At 34.4% G+C, this 26448-nt stretch overlaps 1 protein-coding gene across 15 annotated transcripts in view; it reads right to left on the bottom strand.

Moving 5' to 3' along the window:
- LOC115216158 (sickle tail protein-like) overlaps positions 1-26448 on the bottom strand; it is a 460762-nt gene that overhangs the window by 150151 nt on the left and 284163 nt on the right. For 14 of the 15 annotated variants that reach the window (XM_036506375.1, XM_036506376.1, XM_036506377.1 and 11 more), the window contains 3 exons: positions 21052-21220; positions 20061-20406; positions 8609-8818 (listed from right to left, as the gene is read on the bottom strand). In XM_036506375.1, coding sequence (XP_036362268.1) covers positions 8609-8818; positions 20061-20406; positions 21052-21220 — 725 coding nt within the window. The remainder of the gene's footprint in view (positions 1-8608; positions 8819-20060; positions 20407-21051; positions 21221-26448) is intronic. The other variant, XM_036506378.1, reaches the window with a different exon arrangement.

The following is a 26448-nucleotide window of genomic DNA, read 5'->3' as shown; positions in this document are numbered from 1 at the left end:
AAGATTTAACATTTATAAGTGTATATTGGAGCCACCATCAATTTTAAATGCCAACTTGAGCTCTTTTAAATCTACTAAACACAATAAATCTACAGGGGTTGGACAAAATAACGGAAACATCTAGCATCATAGCATCATAATTTTGAAATATCTATAAAACCGTCAGAAGCTTGTTTATTTCTATGTTTTTGATTTATTATAAGTGTTGCTTAAAATGTTTTGCTAAAATTGCTGTTTACTTTTCAGATATCATCAGAATAAGGTAATTAAAATTCATTAAAATGACAGATCTATCGGACTTTCAAAGAGATCAAATTGTTGGTGCTCGTATGGCAGGAACTAGCGTAACGAAAACAGCCGAAATGTTTGGTGTATCAAGAAGTACTGTCTCGAAAGTAATGACAGCCTTTGAGAAAGAGGGGAAAACCTCGTTGAAACAAAACTCCAGATGAAAACCAAAACTTTCAGATAGGGACCATTGGACTCTTATGTGAATTGTTAGAAAGGATCACAAAAGTACAGCTCCCAAAATTACTGCAGAGCTTAATGACCACCTTGAGAAACCAGTTTCTACAAAAACTGTTCACTGGGAGCTGCACAAAGCCAGATTTCACAGGAAGGCTGCCATCAGAAAACCACTACTTTCAAAAACAAACGTTGCAAAGCATTTAGAGTGGAGTAAAAACCTACAGAATTGGTCCCTAGAGCAATGGAAGAATGTTATTTTCTTGGACAAATCATCCTTTACCTTATTTCCAACCACTGGCTGAGTATACGTGTGCAGACAGCCAAAAGAAGCATTTGACCCAAGGTCAAATGCTTCTTCAAGTGCCTTCTTCCAACTGTTAAGCATGGAAGAGTATCTGTGATGATCGGGGGCTATATCTTGGAAATCTGCCAGCCCAATGGTTTCTCTTCATAGCAGAATTAATAGTCAAGACTATTTAAGCCTTTTATCTGCTCAAATTCATCCTATGGTTGCAGAACTGTTTCCGAAGGGAAATGCAGTCTTTCAGGATGATAATGTACCAATTCACACAGCTAAAGTTGCTACTGAATGGCACAAGGAACATTCTAGTGAAGTTGAACATCTTATCTGGCCACCACAGTCCCCAGATCTCAATATTATTGAACATTTATGGTGCATTTTAGAAAAACAAGTAAGGGGGCGATATCCTCCACCATCATCACTACAATAACTGGAGACAGTTTTAGCTGAAGAATGGACAAAAATTCTTTTAGAAACAATTCAAACTTTGTACGAGTCCATACCTCGTAGAATTCAAGTTGTAATTACTGCCAAAGGTGGTCCTACCCCAAATCAAAATAAATTTGTTTGAAATTTTAAGGTGTTTCCATTATTTTGTCCAACCCCTGTAATAAATAATAAGCTGACCATATACCTTAAAAAAATGTGTTATTAAGCTTAAAAGATTCTATACAAATCCTTATTACATAATGCATAGCAATTACTGAACAGAAAAAATGAAGCATTTATCACTTGTTGTCCAGAGATTCTTCAAAACATTCTGATTTTATCACAAATCTAAATGTAGTGCTTTTGAATCTCTCAATATAATTCTCACTCACATACAGCAAAAGTTCCTCATATATCTCTTTAATTTAATTTAATTTAATCTATAGAGCAACACTTTATTCATTCTCTTATATCTTCATTTGTTTCTCCTATTCTAAATTCACCACTTACTTGACTTCTGTATGTTTCCATAATTCTTAATTTTATAATGCATTCTGTTTATAATACAATGACTTAACAAGATGTTATTTTCTAGAAATTACATAACATATTGTAGCACCCACTTTAGATATTCTCAGTTTGTGTACAAATTTGAAGATCTTTCCGTTTTCACTCCTATGCTACTCCAATACCCACACTTAGCCATATTTTCATACTCTTCATTGAACTTACAATTTTAATTATTAATTAATAAAAAATAGTTACAATAAATAGTTTCTTTATTTTAGTAGCTATTAACAAACACATATCTGAAGAGCACAAACTGCCCTCAGAATGCTAACCCTCTAGTACCTCTCTTCTCCTCTCTTCCCACACCACCTCCCACTCCTGGTGGCTAATCTAATTAACTGATAATTCTAATGTACTTGACCTACATGCTGTCACTATTACACATACACATGGTCTTCTTCACACCAAACCACTTAGCACCCCACTTCCCTACTCATATTGGTGGTACTAGTCGCTCCTTGCTATATATCTTTCTCTAACTCTAGAAATTTATATATCTATCCTTTGTTATGATTGTTATCCATCTTCTTATTAGTATGGCCTTATTTCCTCTGCTCTCTTTGTTTACACTTTCCTTTATACCTCACACTAATAGTAAACCAAAAACTCTCTGCTGAGACTTTGCCTCATTCTTTCTCCAGTGGTGGAATAGACTGCTGCTATAATGTTGGATGACTGTCATTACCAAAGAAATGCACCATCTGTGCATCTATTCTTGGAGCAGCGGTTAGAGACTATCCATACACTGTCTTCCTTCCTCCTATACTAGGTTTCAGGTTCACTCCCACTGCATGGCACCTTCACCAAGTGTCTTCTACTAATGCCCCAAGCTGACCAAAGCCTTTTTAGTGGATTTAGTTTGTAGAAACTAAAAGAAGCCCATCATATGTATGTATGTATGTATCTATGTATGTATGTAGGTAGGTATGTAGGTAGGTAGGGATGGATGGAGGGAGGGAGGGAGGCAAGCAAGCATATTTGTAAAAAATGAATAAGAAAGATACTTGTGATAATTTTTTCCACTTTAATTATTAATTGTCTACAAATTGCATAATGACTTTGTTAACACACCTCATGCTTAAATACATGTCATAACTGAATCTGATATCAGTTGTATGCCTGTTTATAATTTTATAATATTTCATGTGTGTGTGTGTGTATGTGTATCTGTGTATGTATATTGTGGGGGCACATAGTTTAGTGGTGTTGTGCTCATGATTATAATATCGTGGTTTTGATTCCTGGACTTGATGATGTATTGGATTCTTAAGCAACACACTTCATTTCATATTGTTGACAAAAATGAGTTATTCTGTGATGGTCTGGTGCCCCATCCAGCTGACAAGTATACACATCAAAGAATCTGGGAAACTGGCCTTATGAGCCAATGGCTTGCAAAGGACCTTTGACCCTTTGATATTTTTGCATATATGTGTGTATTCATTTATATATATGTATGTGTGCGTGATGTGTGTGTATATATTGTATTAATAAATAAAATAGGGGATGGAATGTGTAATAAACTTTATTGGTCCAATGCATGTTTTGACCCATTCTGGGTCTCTTCAGGTACATCAATAAAAAGTCTCACTAGAGATTTCTTGAGTCAGATTACATACCGCTATAAGTCCATAAACATATATATATATATATATATATATATATATATATATATATATATATATATATATATATATATATATATATATATAGATATGTTTTTATATATATATATATAGATATGTTTTTATATATATATATATATATATATATATATATATATATATATATATATATATATATTAAAGCATTAATATGAAAGAGACAAGATCTAAGGTCAATAATACTCCTCATCAAAGCAGACACATAGTGTAGAACAGTTCTACACTATGAACATTTGCCCAACGACATGGAATCCTGGAATTTATGAAATTTTTATACTGTGTATTCTTAAACATATTTTTACAATCCCATGAATAATTTTATGATTTTGTTTAAAAATTCCAAATCTGTACATATTCTCTGATGAAGGAAATTACTGAAGTTCAAAAGATTTTACCTACACACTTCTTCACACATTCCTGGAAATGGCTGTACGATTCTTTCTATTTATTGGATTCATTTGAGGACTCCCTTTTGAATTATTGTGAACTGTTATCTCATCAGCTTGGATTTCTTAATTTATCTGTATGTATTTATGCAATTACTAAAAATAAGATAAATAGTAGTAAAAATATTTGGTTAATTATTCCATACAGGAGACAAATTAAATCTAATCTCCCATTGCAATTTCGTCAAGCTATTGTTAGGAATTTTCCAAAGAATTCTAGGTATTACTCTATTATCAATTCACATTCGGTTAGGATTGGTTTTTCCAACACAAAAAAACTCTTACAAATTATCCCTTCACATAATAACAACCTGTTAAATATTAATACATTTACTAATACTAACATTAATTTAGCTAATACCATCCATCCCTCTAGAAATATTAATAACAAGGTTATTGTATCTGAAGTCAATTGCAACAGAATTAAGTTTATGTCAAGTAACTCTAAAATTAAAAATTCTATATACCAGTGTATAATCAGTACTCGTAATAAAGTACGATTTTACATTGGAAGCACGTCATTAGAGTTATCTAAAATAATTTCTATCCATTACTCAACATTTAGGGATAGGAATAAATGTAACAGTACTGGACTCAGTAAATTAATTTGGGATCTAAAAGACCACAATGAACAATTTAATTTAGAATGGTTGATTCTCTCAATCTCGCTACCTTATGACAAAAGCAAGAAATTCTCTCTTCTCTGTAATTCTGAACTATTTTTCATTATTTTTTCTAAAAATCCCCTAGTAAACACGGTTATAGAGCATGCATACGAGAGGTAGAGTAATATGCTTTATTTAAAAGCAGCAGAAATATAACAAAAGCTGTTACTCAGACCTTGAAACTCTGAGTAACAATTTTTGTTATATTTCTGCCGCTTTTAAATGAAGTATATATATATATATATTATATATATATATATAAATTAGAAAAAAACCCCACCTTTTATCAATTCAACAATGAAATAATTAAATTATACCATATATAAAAAAATTAAATATAAGATAAAAACATATACTAATCATTAAGTACTGTACAAAATAATAAATAAAAAGTATATAATTGGTAAAAGGACTACACGTGTTTCGTGGCTATATTTAAAACCTGATAATAGTAAAATCAATTGAATTTATATATAGCCACTCTTCAGGTCCAAGATAAAAGCAATAAAATAAATAAATATATGTATATAATCTGGTAAAACACGAAATATCTTAAATATATTCTAGTGTAAATAAAACTAGAATAAATAGGTATAAATATTTACTATATCCATGAAAATAAATTTTAACTTATATAAGAAACGAATAACAAACTATGATATATCATTACTAGAAAATCAAAATACAATTAATTAAAATATTTAAAACATAAATGGAGCTTGCATGTCCGATACCATCATCTATGAAGCTACCGTGAACTCTATAACCACTAAAGACACCATTTCGACGAGGAAATACGTGGGCCTTACAGAGGGTAATTTCAAGGCCAGGTTCAATAACCACACCTTGAGTTTTAGGCACTGGAACAAAAGAAAAGCGACAAAATTATCTAATCATATTTGGTCTTTAAAAGATAAAGGTGTCGATTATAACATCCATTGGAAGATTTTGGCCAAATGTAAGCCCTACACCAACGGCAGCGGAAAGTGTGGTCTATGCGACATGGAGAGATGGCTTATCTGGAAAAGCAGCTTAGACCCTACTACATGTCTAAACTCAAGGACAGAACTTTTTGGATCATGCCCACATGTGACAAAATTTTTGTTACGTTTTTGGTCCCCTAAAGAAAAAAGATAGAACTTGCTTTCTATATTTATGTCCCAAAAAGTTTTTTATTATTTTTTTTTTATTATTTCATATATTTTATATATTTTCACACATAATAATTTTTTCTGTACTTTTCTATCCTGCATTTTTTCCTGTGCCTATATAGACGTGTATATAGATTCATTTGTACACGTGTGTGAATATGTATGAGTGGGCAGTTTTAGATGTGTGCATGTGTGCGGGCATAAGAATGCATATATATAGACGTTTTTACTTAGTATTTTTCCATTTTTTTAGGGTTTTTTTTTGGGGGGGGCATATGTATATTCATTTTTCATATATGCGTGTGTATGTATGCGTATATAAACATGTGCGGGTATGTACATATATGGGCATGTGTCTGTATGAGTGCATAAGGGCATGTCCGTATATGAACGTGGTTTTTATGCTTTGTATACTTCCTTATGTTTTTTTCTGTTACCTTTAACCATGGTTTTTCTTGTGCTTGTGTGTATATAGACGTATGTATGAACTTTTACAGTACGCATGTGTGTGTGTGTGTATAAGTTTGTATATATATGCATATATATTTGGCGAAAAATGCTAGTGAAGATGTGTACGTTTTCATAGTGACGTATAAGTACGCACGTGGGTCCGCGAGCGCACATGTGAGCATATGACTAGCCATATTTACGTGTTTTACTATGAAATTTTAATCTTATTTTATATAAGTAGCAGAATTATAACACAGTAATTTCCCTTTATATAATGGTATTTTTTCATAGCGTTTTTTCAGATGGCCAGATAACCGAAGAGATGGTGTTGTGGATTTCCACTTCGGCATCTGAAACTCAGAGTTTTATCTTGACTTTTGAGTAATTGTAACATATTATTTTATAGATAAATTTCCTCTATTTACATAATGTTGAGGTCTCTTTCTTTCTTTTGTTATCTTACCGTTTTTACCAATAAAACATATATATATATATGAGCGAGGTCATTCAACCCTATTATCTCTCCTAATTTCGCTCTTGCGTCTCATGTTTGATCTTTGACTTCTGGCTGAAATCAGATCGCCATGTTGATTCGCTAGCTTCTGCACGCATATTTTTTTCTCTCCTTCTTTCTGTGTTTCTTCTCTGTGTATCTTTCTGTTGAAGAGCGTAGGCTCGAAACGTTAAAGACTTGTTTTATTTATATTTCCTGAGTGCCATACTAATACAATTGTTTGTTTGTATTCCACCTGCCTTCGTCATTTGTTTATTTCCGTAAACCTGCCTTCGTCTTTTGTCTATTTTCATAAAGCTTCCCGTTATATATATATATATATATATATATATATATATATATATATATATATATAATACAAAATATAAAATATACATTAAGTGAAAACTAAAATACTATTATTTAATCTATATACAACCTGGTGGCACTTTCTGATCTGATTTCTATCCAAGGGACATAACTCTAATGAACAAAAGTTTTCTTGCAATGTTTTCTTCTGTGATTTTTTAAAATTCTATTTTCTATACTATGACACCTGTAAACTGAATGTTACACTTTCTGACCTCCTATAGGAAAAAGTCAATGTCTACTAGCACTTGTAATGTGTACCTTGATTAGTTTTCCCAATCTCTTGTGTATGAACCATTGGTAAAATCAGCAAATACATCTATTTATTTTCTGACTCATTGATTCTTAGACAACTATACACACAGATATATGCTCACATGGACACAAGTGCATTCACATACATATAATTATTATTGTCACCATTTCATGCCTGCTTTCCAAGTGGGAATGAGTTCAATATATTGTCATAGTCCACGTCACTTAGAGTTACTATTTTGTTAAATGAATGAAATGACCAAATCCCATTTGTATGTTTCACTTTTGACATGGATTCTATAGTTAGATGTCTTTCCTGAGCCTAACCCCTTTACAGAGTATACTGAGTGAATTTTATAGCACTAGTATGAGAAATTGTGATGTCTCCTTGATCTTTTGTTGTCTCTACTTGATTCCCAAAATGCTATACACTGAACTGGGTATATTTTAACCTGGCACCGGTACTAGTGAGGTTGCAATGCAGCTTACAAGTCTAAGGAACCCTCGATTATTCAAAGATGGTAATGTCATAAGCTGAGCTTAGATAGTGAGAGAAGCAAAAGTATGATTTGAGGAACAAATTTATTGGAGAGGATAACAGAGGAGATAGTAACAGAAGGGACTGAGAGTGAATAATGGAAAACAAACAGTAGGAAGGATTGATGGATGGACAGACAAACAGAAATAGTTAGGCAGACAGATAGATAAATAGATGGATAGCCAGACAAACAGACAGACACATAGATAGATAGTGGGGGAGAGAGAGGAGGAAAAAGGAGAGAGGGGAGAGAGGGGAGGAGAGAGGGGGAGAGAAAGGAGGGAAAAGGAGAGAGAAGGAGAGAGAGGGAGAGAGAGAAGGAGAGAGAGGAGAGATAGACAAGGAGAGAGAAAGGGAGAGACAAAAAGGATTGATAAGGATGGTGGGATGGATTGAATAGGAAATCCACTACTATACAATATTATATAGGCAACAGGATACACTGTGTATGAGTAGGTGGTGTTTGTAGAGGCAAGATAACAAGAGAAAGAGGAAAAGGTGTTAAGGAAGTATAAGAGCCCCGCTTGCATGGGAATGTGGAGGTTCTCTAGCCAGTCATTGTGGTCTCTTGTCAACTCTTTTGTGAAGCTCAGCATCATGAAAACAAGCAAGTGTTGGTGTCAGGAAGGGCATCCAACTGTAAAATACTTCAAATAAGTCTCATCTAACTCATGCTAGCATGAAATAAAGCAGATGTAAAAGTCATGATGATGATGAAAAATATTTAATTATAGCAGTTTCAGCCATTCTCTAGGTGAAATAATGCAGGTAAGAAAGAAAGATAGCATGAAGAAAAGAAGGCTACTAACGTGTTTCAATAGGGTTTATATGTGGTGGAGGGCGCTGTTGAGAAGCCATAGGGTGTGACCGGGTATTTTTTGACAGATAAGGTGGTTGTGCATGAGGTTGGTTGATAGACCCTCCAGTGTATTGCACATAACTTATAGGCTGTTCAGTTCCAGTAGAAGGCATTTGGCTCAGTGGACCAAGTGATGTGCAAGGATAGATTCGATGGTAAGCTTAATAAATAAATAGATAGATAAATAAATAAATAAATAAATAAATAAATAATAATAAATAAATAAATAAATAAATAAGTAAATAAAATTGGCAGCAATTTACTTTTCAATATAGCGATATTTTTAAAATATAGAGTTTGAAAATATAGCTACTAAGAAAGGTTTTACAGAAATATAATATTTTTAAAGTTCTGAATAATTTTCATCTGGAGTCATGCATAACATATTATGTACTGCCTAGGTTTTCCTGTTTACCCCCAGGTTAGACTTGACTGAACAGAGTTATAGTCAAAAGCATTCCAGCTATGATCAATCTTTTCTTTTTTATATCAGGCATTGCTTATCTAGAACTGAATTATCCAATGTGTTCATTTTTATGACTGGGGATTGAGGAAGATTTGGTTGCTATCACTTGTAGCTGGAGCAGCCATGTAGAACTTGCCTTGTTTGCTCAATATTGCTGCAAGATGAGTATAGCAGTTCAAATGTGAATGATAATTCAACAAGTAAGTCTTTGCAGGTTATTTTGTTTGATGCGTATGAACTTCTTCATGTAAATAAAGGTATGAGATACTCAGTTTCATTTATTTATGAGACTGACTGTTGCATAAGAAGGCATTATCTCTTGTAAATACGTGACTGTCTATTGAGTTGGCAAAATAATATAAACAGAATTTCTTCAAATCCATGCTGAAGACAAGGAGTCAAATATGTTCATTCAATGAGATCACTGATATAAAATAATATCTACAGGATTCTAAAAATTAATGAGGTTGCCATGATAGCCAAGGTCAGTTTTGCAATGGTCCTATAATTAATAGCTTCAAGGACATGAGTAGAGCTGCCTTGACAATATTCAATGTATGAAATTGATTCCAATTTAAATGAACCTAATAACAATATGAAAAATTCAACAGGAAGAATATCTACAGATAGATACATGAATGCATATATTTACAGTATTTCATTGTGGACAAATGTAGAAGTTATATTGTTTCCAAATAAGATCAATAACATTATTATACAAAAAAATCTATTATAGATAATAAAATCTATGGTTTAGTCAGTTACAATTTGTCAAATTTAATAAATCTAGTTTAAAAGAATTCTTTTAAACTAGATTTATATTGATTTGTCATGTAAAAGAACTATGCATGATTTGTTTTAAAACAGTAAAGCTGGTACTAGTACTGGCTGCTGAGTATTACTGATTATGCATGGACTCATGCATAATCAGTATTGGTCATGCAAATTTTAAAAAATAAATAAAGCGTGCACATTGTGTTAAGGGCATGCATTATCTGGTATTGCTTGAGTTGCACTTTATGATTTGAACAGTGTTCTGATTGTAGCTGTGCAGCTTTTGATGGGAGCATACATATATAGCCCTTGTGGTTCCTAAATTAGTGGTAATAGGAAGATATTTGAAGGAGAAGTTATTGTTAAATTGAGTAGATTAGTGACAGTCTCAAATTCTCTAAGTAGTTTGAGAAAAATTTTAACTTCTTGAGTTGCTTAACTCTTAGGTTAGATTTGACAGAACAGCCAGTGACCAGAGTCATTCATAACTTAATCATATCGTTTGTTTTTAAGCCATAATTTCTACATTATCCCCAGTACTAGCATATGATTTGATGGAGATTTGCCTACAATTCTCAACAAGTTGAACAACTATATAGAAGCTCCCTCTTTGGCTATTATGCTTACTACTGATTCTGCTATTTAACCAAAGGCCAGCCCGGATTCAGCAGGCATTTCAGCCATGACCGTCCCATCTTTTTTCTTTCAGCCATCAAATTTGTATCCTTCTTTTTTAAAATGGTAGTCTGTGGTCTGAGTGAAATTTAGCCCTTATTTCTAGCAGGTCAAGCTATTGCTGTTTTGGCCTGATTATCCATTTTATTATTGGGGTGGTGGATGTCAGAATTGGTAGAGCACTAGACAAACTGTTTCACAATAGTAATATCACTTTTCCTTCTGAGTTCAAAATCCTACCAGAATTGACTGTGTTTCATCTTTCGGAGATTTAAACAAGTAAACAGTCAGGCAACTGACTACACCATTCTTTCTAAATTTGTGACCTTACACCAATGCAAGAAAATCAATATTATTATTTAGTTGGAGAGGGAAACACAGTGTCCATAACTTTTGCAGACCCTTCTTAAATCAGTAAGATCAATGCAATTGATATCTGTAGGGAAGGTTGGTCGACCAGCTTTTAGTCAATTACACTACTGTTTCTACTGCACTAATAATCAAGATTTGTAACTTTGACACACAAGTCCATAATTTAAAGGAATTGGTGAAGGGTTGATATAGTTTATTAAATTAAGATTAGTATATGTATTGTCCTTATAGACTTTAGAGAGGGATGAAAGGCAATGTTGACTCTTTATTTTTACTTGATTCTGCTATCTGCTCCACTCAGTAATAATAATAATAATGATTTTTATTATTTGCCACAGGAGCATTTAATGACGAGGGTATGTCAAAGATGGGTTACATAAAATGCTAGGGTTTATACAAAAAAAGTGAAGGAAAAAACAAATGAGGTGAAAAGTATACATAATATATAAATATGTGATGATAATGATGATAAAGATGAAGATGAAGATATAACTCTCTTCATACAGGATCCCCAACTAGGGCCAATCCAAGAATCCCCCAGATACAAGATCATCATGACGATTATCAGCTCTCTCTTAGGAAGAAGGATAAGAGCTTCAAATTGAATGACAATATAGATGATAAAATAGGAGTAAAATGAAAAATTACATCAGTAAATTCAATGTTATTAACATAATATAAATACTAATAAAGGCGACTAAACAATTCTTAGAACAAAATATTCAAACATAGATGCAAGTGTGGCTGTGTGGTATGAAGCTTGCTATAGGTGCAGATGTAGCTGTGTGGTAAGAAGTTTGCTTCCCAACCACATAGTTCCAGTTTCAGTTCCACTGCATGGCACCTTGGGCAGCCTCAAGCTGACCAAAGCCTTGTGAGTGGATTTGGTAGGCAGAAACTGAAAGAAGCCTGTTGTATATATATATATGTATGTATATATCTGTGTGTGTGTCATTGTGTCTGTGTTTGTCCCCCCACCCAATCACTGCATGACATCCTGTGTTGTGAGTTTACGTCTCTGTAACTTGGCAGTTCAGTAGGAGTGACTAATAGAATAAGTACTAGGCTTAAGGAATAAGTCCTAGGGTTGATTTGTTTGACTATAAACCCTTCAAAGTGGTGCTCCAGCATGGCTACAGTCAAATGAATGGAATAAGTAAAAGAATAAAATGTGGCTTTGAGGGGTGGATAAAATTTCAAGGTAGATTAGATTGTAATTATAAGCTCCATTGAAGTGTGTACATAAAATAAAATATATACAAAAATCAAAATACAATATGTTTAATAAATATATTAAAATTTTCTGTGAGAATATAAAAATTTGTGGAAATATTCTTAGAGTGACAATATATATAAATTTAGATTCAGATGAATATGTTACTTAAGTTGATGCACCAGAATTTAGTATGGTATTATCCATACAATTTCAAAATAAAGTGATTAAAATCAAAATAAGCAACAAGGATATCCAGAGGTAATGCAGCACGATCGTTTCATGCAACTCCATTTAATTGAACAATGCAATCATTACATCAATCTAAAATGTAGAGTAATCTTCAGGTGCACAAAGACATATAATTTAATCAAATTAGAACAGATGGACACATTAGTATAATTATATCTAAAATTTCCAAGAAGTTAAGGAGATAGACAAAAACATGTACTTACAACAGTATGATCGTAACTAAAACTTTCAAGGAGACACTGCCTGTCACTGTTTTTTGTATTTTTTAAATTTTTAATTTATTTTTATTTTTTAAATTTCTTTTAATGGGGTCAGTTTTAATTTATAGACTGAGTGAAACAGAGGGCAGTATTTGTTTGGGGTAAGGGTTGAGGCAGTAGACAGACATTTTAGATGGTATAGTCATAAAAATTAAGATTTATAAGAAGCAATGTCATGAGGTTTAGTAGGGGAAAACTTAAAACAAGATGTTAGCTGATAATTAAGTGGTTGCCCACTAGAAGACTATTAATAATGAAACGGGGGGGGGGGTTAAAATAATATTTTTTTTATAGTTAAATACTTTAAAACAATATTACTATATTGTATACAGTTGAAGTTTAGGGTTATTCAAAAGATTATTAAGAAGAATATTGTAACAAAAGGATAGAAATTTATGAATACTTTTGGGTATATATCAAACTTTTACCACAATAGGGGGAGGAAAAGAAATTATATAGAAATAGTTTAATATTTATACATTTTGTATACTTAAATACTCATCAGATGGTATTTGTGAATATTGATTAAATGATATTTACTGGTATTAATAAAGGAGTATTGAGGTAAAAGAACATGCTAATTATATATTAATAAAATTTTAATCTAAGCAGTTTTCTTATAAGTAGTGTTTTATATAAGCCAAGTATGAATTTATAGAGATACAAAACTCAGAATAATTTTATAAATAAAGGCTAATTATAAAATAAAATAAAATAATCAAGGGCAGAACACCATAGAAAAAGAATAAAAAGGTTTTAATTACCAATACTATGGTAAAGTATATGTAGTTTGTTCACCAATAGAGAAGATTTTTTAGAAAAAATATAATAATTCAAAATATATTAGACTAAAAATTATATTTACTCATTTAGCTAATATCTATAAAACACTGATGTTTGATATCGGCTAAAGGAATATTTAAGTTATGGAACAATTATATTTTACACTAATCTTTTTTTTAAATTAAGGGTTATATTATAGGTTTAAGAAATTGTTATTATTACTCCCTACATGATATTTATAGTTTCTTAGTGGTACTCGTTTAGAAAGGTAATTTATATAAAGGTCCTTATAAAAACTACGATCAGGAGGGTAGAGCCATTTAAGAAAGAGAAAAATCAAGTAATTTCTAAAGATCATTTCAAACAATATTGTCATACTATACAAGGTTAAATTTTTTTTTAGGGTAATCAAGAAGATTATTAAGAATGAAAATTTTAACAAAAGGATACCGCTTCTTTGAATATTTTGAGTAAAAACCAAATTTTTTACCACAATAGTGAGAGGAAAAAAGAAATTGCAAAGAAATAGATTAATATCTATATACTTATTACTTATCTAAAATATTAACTTATTATATGGTTTCTATAGAGATTGATCAAATGGATTTAATTGGTTTTTTAATAAGGAGGGGGCAACAGAGGTTAAAGACCATGTCAACTATATACTGATTTAATTAAAATTGAACTAATTTTAAGATGTGGAGATACCAGTATTACTTTATATAAGCTGAGTATGAACTAATAGGAGTACAAGGATTAGATTTATTTAAGGCAGCTATAAAAATAACAACAACAACAATAATTTTCTCTTACTAAACCTCATGACATTGCTTCTAATAAATCTTAATTTTTATGGCTATACCATCTAGAATGTCTGTCTACTGCTTCAACCCTTATCTCAAACTAATACTGCCCTCTATTTCTCTCAGCCTTAAATATACGAGGCATTTGATAAACTAGTCTATAAATTAAAACTGACCCCATAAAATAAAATAAAATAAAATAACCCCCAAAAAATCAGTGACAGGAAGTGTCTCCTTGAAAATTTTAGTTACAACCATACTGTTGTGGGTACAACATGTTCTTTGTCTATCTCCTTAACTTCTTGGAGATTTAATGTGTCTATCTGTTCTAATTTAATTAAATTCTATGTCTTTGTGCACCTGAAGATTGCTCTACATTTTAAATTGATGTAATGAAATGATTGCATTGTTCAATTAAATGGAGTTGCATGAAACAATCGTATTGCATTACTTCTGGATATCTTTGCTGCTTATTTTTTTATATATATATATATATATATATATGTCATCATCATTGTTTAACATCCGTTTTCCATGCTAGCATGGGTTGGGCGGTTCGACCAGGATCTGGGAAGCCAGAAGGCTGCACCAGGCTCCAGTCCAATCTGGCAGTGTTTCTACAGCTGGATACCCTTCCTAACACCAACCACTCCGTGAGTGTAGTGGATGTTTTTTACATGCCACCAGCACAGGGGCCAGAGGAGGCTGGCAGACAGCCACGATTGGTTGGTGCTTTTACATGTCACCAACATGGACGTCAGTCAGGCGGCGCTGGCATCTGCGAGCCATGATCTCCCTTCATTTGTCAGATCTTCACAGTCACAGCATATCTCAGAGGTCTCGGTCTTTGTCATTTCCTCTGTGAGGCCCTACGTGCCACCGGCATGAATAACACAACTACAATATCCATACGATTTTTATTTTGATGTTGATGAACTTGACACAATAGGTCTCCTCAAGCGCAGCAGGCCGTCCTGCAAGCTATAAACTCACTTCAGTCGTTGGGTCTTCAAAGTCACAGCATATTCCCAGAGGTCTCGGGCTTTTGTCATAGCCTCTGTGAGGCTCAACGTACGAAGGTCATGCTTGATCACCTCGTCCCATGTCTTCCTGGGTCTACCTCTACCCTGGATTCCGTCAACAGTTTGGGAATGGCACTTCTTCACAAATCTCTCCTCATCCATCCATAGTACATGACCATACCAATGCAAGCGTTTCTCCTGCAAGCTGCATCCAATGCTTCTATGCCCAGCATTTCTCTCAGGGTGCTTACACTCTGTCGTGCATGGACACTGACATTACACATCCAGCAGATTATGCTAGCTTCATTTCTTTTGAGCCTACACATGTCCTCTGCAGTCACAGCCCATGTTTCACTGCTGTGAAGCATGGCAGTTCGCACACATGCGTCGTACAATCTACCTTTCACTCTGAGCGAGAGACCCTTTGTCACCAGTAGGGGAAGAAGCTTCCTAAACTTTTCCCAGGCTATTCTTATTCTAGTGATAACATTCTCTGAGCATCCACCCCTGCTACTAACTTGGTCACCTAGGTAGAAGAAACTATCAACTACTTCTAGTTTCTCCCCCAGGAGTGTAATGGAATCTGTTTTCTGAGCATCAATGGTGTCTATTGCCCCTTTGCATCTGCCACACATGAAAGCTATCTTCCCGGTTAATTTTCCTTTGATATTGCTGCACCTCTTATGTGTCCATAGCTTACACTGGGTACATCTTATGGAGTTTCTACCTACACCTGTTCCACAGATTGAGCAAGGCCACCTACCTGAAGGGCTATGTGGTGAGTTTGCCTTCCTACTTACTAGAACTTTGGTCTTTGCTACATTGACTCCAAGGCCTTTCGATTCTAAACCTAGCTTCCACACACAAAATTTCTTCTCTAGTTCCGGTAGAGATTCTGCTATGAGGGCTAGGTTATCAGCATAGAGGAGCTCCCAGGGGCAAACTGTCTTGAATTCCTTTGTTATTGCCTGGAGAACTATGATGAATAGAAGGGGACTAAGGGCTGAGCCTTGGTGGATGCCAACTTCTACCCGGAATTCATCACTGTACTCATTGCCAATCCTAACCTTACTAACAGCCTCTCTGTAAAAGGCCTGTACAGCCTTATTAACCATCTGTCAATCTCCAGTTTCTGCCTCACCCACCAGATAAGGGATTGGGGGATCCTGTCAAAGGCTTTCTCCAAGTCCACAAAAGCTAATTATAGGTGGAATGATCTTCACAACAGACTCAGCTGATACCTGAATCCATCCTATATGTGGCAGCTGGTGTTTGACATAAATTCACATTCAGCAATTCTTGCATACTGAACGAGAGCATACAGAACAGTTTCATTACTTGAAGATGTGAATTTAAGATAAACCGCCTGCTATTTGTGGATGACCTAAAGCTCTTGGGATAGTCCTATAAACAGACTGATTCCCTTGTACAGAGAGTTCATACATTCAGCATAAACATAGGAATGGAATTTGGTATAAAAAGTGTGGAGTGCTACTACTGAAGTGAGGTAGAATTGATAAGATGGAAGGAATTATATTACCAGATGGGCTAGTTATGGAAGAAATTGATGAAAATGGCAATAAGTACTTAGGCATCCTGGAATCAGACTAAATGACAAAGCTGCTATCAAAGGAATATAAATGGAAACTTAAACTGGTGTTAAAGAGAATGTTAATTGGTAGGAATAAGATACTGGCTATCAACACATGGGTTGGCTATCAACACATAGTGCTGGTGTGACAGAGTGGAGAAGTGATGAACTTAAGGAGCTTCATAGAAAGCCCAGGAAAATGATGACACTACAAGGGGGTCTACATCCCAAAATTGATGTGGACAGGTTATATCTATAATGAGAGAGAGGAGAAAGTGGCCTCATTAGCTGTGAAAAAAAAAAACTATTTTCGGAGATAAATCTATCAACAAAAAAAAATACAGACGAATACAGATCTGCTAGCCTTAAGAAGCTACGCTACAAACAACGTTTACATGCAGAGAACACGGAGATGGTGTTGTCGCAAAAAATTAACTCTAAACTGACAGATCCGTCTCCTAATGTAAGCATCGAAGCTCGTCATACCTCACTGTTAACAAAACAAATTACAAACCGCAATGGTCATCGATCAGATTACAAAAGACCACATACCCGAATACTGAACCAGATTCGGGTTGAAAAATCAGCTACTGGTTCAAATCTTCCTGACACACAGGAGCTGGACGTACCCCACAATCGGAATATTCCAGCAGATGGCCATCCATGCCCATCATCAAATAACCAAAAGAAAAAGAATGAAAAACGGTCTAGGGAAGATAATTATGAAGTTCTTATGGCCTTTTACCATGCCATATATTTCCCCACAGATAAATCTAATATTGTACAAACCTACTGGAGACAGAAACACCCTGAAGTAAGACCCTACATAGACAGTAACAAACTTGCCAACATCAGAAGAAACATTATAAAAAAAAATTACTGACTGAAGTAGAGACTGACCAAATTAAACAAGCAGTAATGGATAAAAAGAACGAAACTACAGCTAAAGAAGATAATACAGAGGAAATAATTATAGACCAGTCCAGAGCTGATAAAAACGCAGTAAGGATTGAAAGAGTTAGTATAATTGATAGGCAAAGTGAAATACTCCCTGAACCAATCATAAACACTAAGACAGATGAACATCAAATAGATGAAGAAAGTCACACAAATATTGACCCAACAGAACTACATGAGCTAAAAAATCAAATCATGATTGAATGGCTGAAAATTAAAGAAACCAGTATGGATGAACGTGATACTCTCCCAGAAAGCCGCAATTCTAACCAAAACCTGAAAATAATTGGTAAAATCCGCCTTGCACTTAAGGATATAATTTCAGCTAATGATGTTGATATCACAAATCTCAACCACCTATACTATGCATCTGCGAAAATCTCAACGATTCTATGTGGTGAAAAGATTAGAAAACGGCAACATTCCCACAAAAAGCCTTCTTGCCAAGAGTGTATCCAACAACAAATTAAACTGACACTGAATGTTTGAAAAACCTTAAGGTTGACAAGACTACCAAACCTACAAAAACCCCAAAATTAAAGAAAAAATATAATATGCATCACAACCATATGTGTGTGACATGGTGATCTCATATCAAGATAAACAGCGCATGACCTTGCAGGTGGGGCCCAGTTAGAATTTTCTTCTGGTCGAGTAAGCTATCCCACTCAAAAGGTCCCTGAATAAGGGTTGTTTAAGGATGATGAATGAAACACTCATGTTGCCAGAGGTGAATTATTCAAACCCCAAAGAATCCCTCTCAACACATGGCTATGATGCTCCCCCACTACTTCTGCTCGTGATCAGAGATGCACATATCATCAGCCACTAAGGGACATGCTCAACTGGTTATAGTCAAATAACTGACAAGCAAAGCTGTGGTCTTGAGCAGAATATTTACTGTAGACTATCTTTTATACCAAGACAAAACAATGTACATGATAACACTTCCAATCAGTTGAAATCAGAAGCCATGAAAGCCACTGCTTGGTACTGCATCAGGGCATTTATTATCATCATCATCATCATCATTATTATTATTTAACATCTGTTTTTCATGCTGGCATGGGTTAGATAGTTTGACTGGAGCTGATAAGCCAGAGAACTGTGCCAAGAAAGAGCTAATGTGTTGAAGTGTTTATGAACAAAATCCACTTGGTTCTTTCATGTGTATTTTTTTACTGGCAGCTTATTTAGAATGACAAAAACTGGGTAAGTATTTCTACTAAAATGAATTTTAGCAACAACAATTTGATTATAAAATTTTTACATTTTCTTCAGATTATTTTCAAACTGTTTTAACTTGTGAAATAAAACAAAACATACCTGTCACTCACAAGTCAGTATGACCTGGAAGCATGTACCATGCTTTTGTTAAATTTTTATTAGTACCAATATAGTTGTGAGTAGACATAGATACTTTCACAACCCTCTCACTTTTGACTCAATGGAAACTCAAAGATGGAGAGGGAGAGAGCTGCACCAGCACTTGCCTACAACTCATTTTCAGATGGGTAGATGAGAACAATGTGAAATGAAATGCATTTCTCCATAACAATGTACAGTTTAATTTAGGATTTGAACCCACAAGCTATTGATTACAAGCCAAGTACTCTAACCACTAGGACATGTACCTGAAACTCTCTCTCTCTCTCTTTTACTCGTTTCAGTCATTTGACTGTGGCCATGCTGGAGCACCACCTTTAGTCGATCAAGTCGACCCCAGGACTTATTCTTTGTAAGCCTAGTACTTATTCTATCGGTCTCTTTTTGCCGAACTGCTAAGTTACAGGGACGTAAACACACCAGCATCAGTTGTCAAGCGAAGTTGGGGGGACAAACAGACACACAAACACACATATATATATATATACATATATACGACAGGTCGGACTGAGGCTATAGTAGAAGACACTTGCCCAAGGTGCCATGCAGTGGGACTGAACCCAGAACCATGTGGTTGTTAAGCAAGTTACTTACCACACAGCCACTCCTGCTGATTTTTTTTGTGATTTGAAGATGGTATTTAGAAGATTCAAAATAGTTTATTTATATTTAAGCATATTTATACTTATACACAGTATAAACATAATATGACTACCTCTAATGATGACATGGCTATTAAAAATATATTTAGTGGTAATGATGAGTATGATGACTTTTACCTCTCTTAAAAAATAACATATGTAGAAAAAAAGAAGAAAAGAGGTACATATGTTGTTTAAGAAACTTACTAGGATGTGAATATGGCTGTTCTGTAGGCCAGTATCCTGGATTATATGTTGCTGCAGGATAAACTTCAGCAGAATAACCGTTGAGAGTACCCCGACCACGAGAGAGTTGGCTATTTTCAGGAATAGTTCCAAGTAAAGATGCTCGATCTGGTGTGGTTTGGCGCTCAGGAGAAAATCGTAGGTTAGCCATATGACGAGGAACAATACCTGATTGCCCTCTCATAACATCCATACCAGGTGTTGTAGACTGAGGACGGTCAACTATCCGAAGACTTTGGTTTTCATTTGCCAGTTGTTGGTAGGCTATAGAATTTTGTGGAGGTAAGCTCTTGGATTTTGTCATATTCTAGAAATGAAAAATAAATGAATAAATAAAATGAAAGATTATAGACATCATGATATAACACTTCTTTCCATTCATAATATAAAACATTTTACACTGTAAGACAATATTATAATCTAGTTCAGTACCTTACTGTTTGGAGTTCAAATCCTTCAATGACTGACTTTGTCTTTCATCCTCAAAGACTCAATAAAACAAGTAATACGAATAATGGACTGAAGTGGATTCAATCAACTATAAGACTGTTTCCAACAAAAAACTTGGTTGTACAGTTTATAAGTTTTAGTCATCATAATCAAGGATATGTTGGAACACAACTTTCAATGTACAGTCAATAGATATAATTTTTTATTGAAATTCAGACAAAAGAATTTACTTTCAGGAACACAATAGAAAGAAATTTTTAATAAACAAATATGCACTCTATGATTCTAAAGATGAACTTATAAAAAACTTTAAGATGCAAAACACCCTGCATATTTAAATTAATTATAATTAATATGTAGCTGTATGTAATGTCTTCTTCCCACCTAAAATCTCATCCTTGGCAGAAATGGATGCCATGCAAATACCTAAATTTACAAATCTATTTAAATGAAGTAGTACACCATACACCACAAAACATGCAAATAAATAAAGAAACATAACCTTTGGATGACAGCTGGAAGGTATATGTACATTTACTGGGTGAGTGTTTGATTGTGACTGCACTGAAGAAACTATGGTCTTGCCCCGGATTTCTGGAAGTGGTTTGATGATCTGAGGCTGATCACTGTCACATTCATGAATCTTCAGCACTGTCCGGTCTTTGATATCTCTGAAAGACAACATATAAGCAATTTTAGTGTAAGACTCAAGTCCTTTATATCCCGGTAAGACATGAATAAAATGTTTTACTGCAAAATCTTACCCTTTCACCTACCTTACTGCAAACAATATGATATATATATATATATATATAATGAAAACATTAATGTCAACAGTAACAAATGAAACCTACCAGCATGCTCAACATTAAAAAACAATGACCCAATGACACATTTCTGTATGTCTACTTAATTTACTAAAAGTAACAGCCAAATCTTGCTCAATTAAAAAAGAGGAAAAGAAAGATTGGATAATGTAGACAAAAAAACAACTTAATGTGGTAAAAAAGATGGGATTGTCATGGCAACAACGAATTGCTTATTTAGCACTTCACTTATCCTCTTTGGATCTGCAGTTAGTGAGCTGTCTTCTTCAAACAGTGGCCCTATCTTGTAGTGCACCAAGACAGAGGTGTAGCTAGTAATTCCATATAGTGTATCCAGTGCAAACTATGGACTCACAAGAGGCACAGTGGAACCACTGGAAGACTAACAGATGTATAGATGTGGAAGAGCATTAACACTAGGAACATAGGAAATAAATTTTCTTGAATGCCCAGGAAGATCCTTAGAGATAATAGACAATTTTTGTTGTCTAGGTAACCTAATTAACAGTGCTCTCAAAGTATAGTTGCTAGAATACAAACTAGATGGAGAACATCCAAAGTGAGTTTACTGCTGTTGATAAAAAAAAAAAGCTTCTCTCTCAGGGTAAAAGGCACATTACATGACACTTGTGTATGATCAACAATGCAACTTTGTAATGAAATGTGAACCATGAATGCAGAGGGTATGTGAAGGCTAGAAAGAAATGAAGCTGGCTGTGTAACATCAGTGAGCATATATGACAACGTGTAAATGTTTTGAGAGTAAAATTGGGCATGAAGCAACAGATATAGAATGCAAGAGAGAAGATTGCATTGATGTGGTCATGTAATACAGATATATGAAGACATCTGTATAAGGAAGCACTGATCACTAAATGTAGATGATACTCATGAAAGTGAAAGAAATCTGAGCTACATATATTTTTGCCCTTTTTTTTGTGCTACCAGTAATCTTTTTTATTGTCACTCATCCTGCACTACCAAAGTCTTGACCAAACCAAAAGTAAAAGGTTGGTGGAACTCTTCCTATTAAATTATCCCCCATCCACTGATTACCTCTTGCTGCAGCTCTCTCCAGATACCACCTAATTTCTTTTCTGCTAATGGTACCATTTCCTTTGTAAACCATTCTTGTTAGCTATAGAAAAACTGGAAAGAAGAACTACAGTAAAGAAAGAAAGGAAAGAAATGTTCCCAGCTGATGGCATCCACATGTGAGACGAGTCAGAGGACTCCAAAAATCACAGATTGCTCTCAGATATTCGTGGAGAAATGCATTCTCCTTGCTGTGGTCTTGCACATATTTTGTTCAGGCCCATTCACTTGAGCGACATTCACCACTTTCACCCATCTTCCAGCTTCTTAACTGGAAGGAAGCTCCTTCCTGTCTTTCTTCAATATATATGCACACACACAAACAAATGTATATATTTATATATGCATACATACTCATATACAGACAAATACACACCTGTATATACACACACGCACACATGCACATATTGTTTACATCATATGAATTTGGAAACTTTGATGTTTCAAGATTCTTATGATATAAACAACATGCAATTCTCACTGGCTTCAGTCATGCTTGCAGAAGATGTGCATTTGTGTTCCATGCACAGCCTTCAACTTGTTTTATCCAAAGTGTTTTTAACCTGGTATTTACACACTTTTATAGCTTTATCTTCTTTGAGTACTACAGTTAAAAGTGAATTGTGTATATATAAAGAGGGGGTGAGAAAAGCAGATATACAGTGAGCAGGGAAGTGAGAAGAGGAATGAGGCAGAGGAGATAAGTGTTTGAAGAGGAAGAGAAAAGATGCAGTTTGGGAGAGGTGATGTAGTTTGGTTTGTTGGGGTAGGGTGTCACCAGACATCTCAGTCCAGTGTCATTTCCTCCATGAACACCAGCATCCTGAGATTGGTCCTCACCTTTTCATACTATGTCTTCTTGGGTCTCCTACTTCCACAGGTACCATCCACTTTCAGTGACTATCTTCATTCATATGCATCATATGTCATGGAGGAAATGACACTGAACTGAGATGTCTGGTGACACCCTACCCCAACAAACCAAACTACATTACCTCTCCCAAACTGCATCTTTTCTCTTCCTCTTCAAATACTTTAATTATCTCCTGCACCTCATTCATCTTCTCACTGCCCTGCTCACTGTATCTCTGCTTTTCCCACCCCCTCTTTATATCCAGGGTCTCACTAGTCACTGCAATCTCCACCCCCACTCCCTACTTGCACCTTCTTGGCAATACCCTGCTATGTATATTATGACTTCCATACCTTGAGGGCGTGTCCTGACACTTGCCACCATTTATCTCTTTCTTCTTTACTCTACCATCCCATCTATACTCTGATCCTCATTCCTTGTGAATACACGCTGGCACTTTGCCACCATCTCTCATCTGCTCTCACTTGCACTCTTGTTGTCTTCCACTCTCTCTCTCTCTCTCTTTCTCTTGCTCTTCCCTTTGAGTTAAAATTCTGCCAAGATTGACTTTGTCTTTCGTCCTTTTGGGGTTACTAAAATAAGTATGAGCTAAATACTGGGGTCGATGTAATCAACTTACCACTTCCCCTCAAATTACAAGCCTTGTGCCAAAATTTGAAATCAATATTATTATTCTACTTCTTAAAAATTTTCTGTTTTTATTTTTTCTCCTATATAAGCGACACTAATCAACGTTTCTTGTACACCATGTACTGCAGTAACACATCATAGTACTATTCTGAAGTGACACTCTGATATATTCAACTATGCATAAATTCATACAGGTATTGTATACTTTATCACACATGATAATTTATATGTAATGTATATTTGGAAAGTAATTGCACTTTTTCACATTCATGAAATATGAATCAACCTATCATGTCAGAGCCAAGGTTGAATGGGCGGGAACTGTCTAGAAATAGTATATCATCTCTTCTATCCAGCAGTGTGTTATTCATAGTTATTTTGGTAATTAACCCATGGAGGATAAGAACTTTATGAAACAACATATTTGCCACTGTTTACTGTATGAGTTCTGAAAGAAAAGTACCTCTACAGAAGCAGTGAAAAACATTTGTGAAGTGTATTCAGATGCAGTGAAAACTCATACATGTCAGCTGTGGTTTAAAAGGTTTGAAGATGGCAATTGTGACATATCCAATGAGCCTCACTCCGGAAGACAACCCACTCTGAATGATGACCTTTTGAATGAGACTATTGTATCAGGTCCACATCAAAGCACCAGAGATTTGGCACAAATATTTAATGTGTCAAGTTCAACTATCCATGAACATCTCAAGCAAATTGGGAAAACATGCAAAGAGGGAATTTGGGTTCCACATGAGCTTATGCTTGAGAACTGAAGGCAATGTTCCACCATTTGTAGCAGTCTTCTAACCAAGAATAACAACCTGTCATTTCTGCAGCGCATTGTTATAGGTAATGAAAAATGGGTTTTGCATTACAATAGAAAGCAAAAACGACAATGGTTAACAAGTAATGAGAGTCCAGCACCAACACCAAAACCAGAACTCCATCCACAAAAATCCTTGCTCTGCGTTTGGTGGAATATGAAAGGTATCATCCATACGAGTAACTGGAACATGGAAAGACCATCAATGCAGATGTTTATTGTCAACAACTTAATAGTATAAATGAAAAATTATGTCAAAAGTGGCTAGCTTTGGTAAACAGAAAATTTTCCAGTATGACAATGCATGATCACTCTCTTCAAAACAAACCCAAGAAAAAATAAGATCGTTAGGATGGAGAAGTTCTTCCACATCCTCCATATTTATCTGACTTGGCACTTACAGATTTCCATCTGTTCTAATCACTAGAACATTTTATAAGAGGTAAAACATTCAGAAACAGAGAGGAAGTTGAAAACAGTCTTTCAGACTTTTTTCTGGAAGAGAAATAGGTTTCTTTGAATGTGGCATAAAAAAGTTACTTTCCCATTGGGGCTGCAATCTTTGAAAACAATGGCAATCACATTCTTGATTCAGATAAATGTAGTTTGCATTCATTTTTATATCCTTTCTGGTAAAATGCAATTACTTTCTGAACACCTTAATACATACATATATATAAATCATCATCATTGTCATCATTATCGCTATTTAATGTCTGTTGGACGATTTGATAGGGGCTGGTGAGCCAGAGGACTGTGTCAAACTCCCGTGTTTAGTACATCAAAGGAGTGACATCAATAGCAAATTCAAGAGTTACATATTCATTTACTTAATTCTTATTGATTAAAGTGCACTGATTAATTATTGCAGAACTTATAAAATATTAGCTTTAATTAAGTGAGATCCAGCTAATTATTATACAGAGTAAAATAAATAATGGAAATAACACAGAGAATAGTAAAGGTCAGTGTTCAGAGCAGAAGGAAGGGAAATGAAAGAGAGGAAAGAAAATGGAAAATAAAATATATAATGATACAGATAGCAGTAATCATAGTCACAGCAATCTTAACCTATAACCTATAACCTTTAATTTAATTTTTTATTTCGTTTGGTGGTGTTATCCTAGATTCACCGTCTTTGTCAGTGATCAATCCGAAATAGGTTTGTATTTCTTCCATTACTTTAGTCCTTTATGTATAAGAAATAAACCAACAGCAGTACTCAGTAGAAGCAGCTGTTCAAGAAAACAGACATTACATACAGCCAAACTTCATATAGATACTTAATGCTAGCTAATTAGCAGATAATCTAATGTAAAAGCCGTGGTAAATGGTATGTGCACACCTCCATCTGGACTATTCCATTTCTGCATGCTAATTTTATTTTTAATTTATTTCCATTCATGTGAAACCACTTATTCAAGTTCAAGACATTGATGCAATTTTATACCAATTGCTATTTTTACTTTTGTTATGTTACGATTATATTATACTTTAGTTTGATTTTAATTATTACTTAATACATATAATTCAATTGTTATTATTATCTCTAATTTTTATTGTTAAAGTGAAAGTATCTGACATAAAATAGAGAAATGTTTTTGTTTCACTTTTAACATGTAATACTGAAATAATGGAGAAGATATG

This window comes from Octopus sinensis, linkage group LG10, assembly GCF_006345805.1.
Source record: "Octopus sinensis linkage group LG10, ASM634580v1, whole genome shotgun sequence".
In the NCBI taxonomy this organism is placed as follows: Eukaryota; Metazoa; Mollusca; class Cephalopoda; order Octopoda; family Octopodidae; genus Octopus; species Octopus sinensis.
Note: the sequence above shows the minus strand (reverse complement) of the source record. Positions and strands in the feature narration are given on the sequence as shown.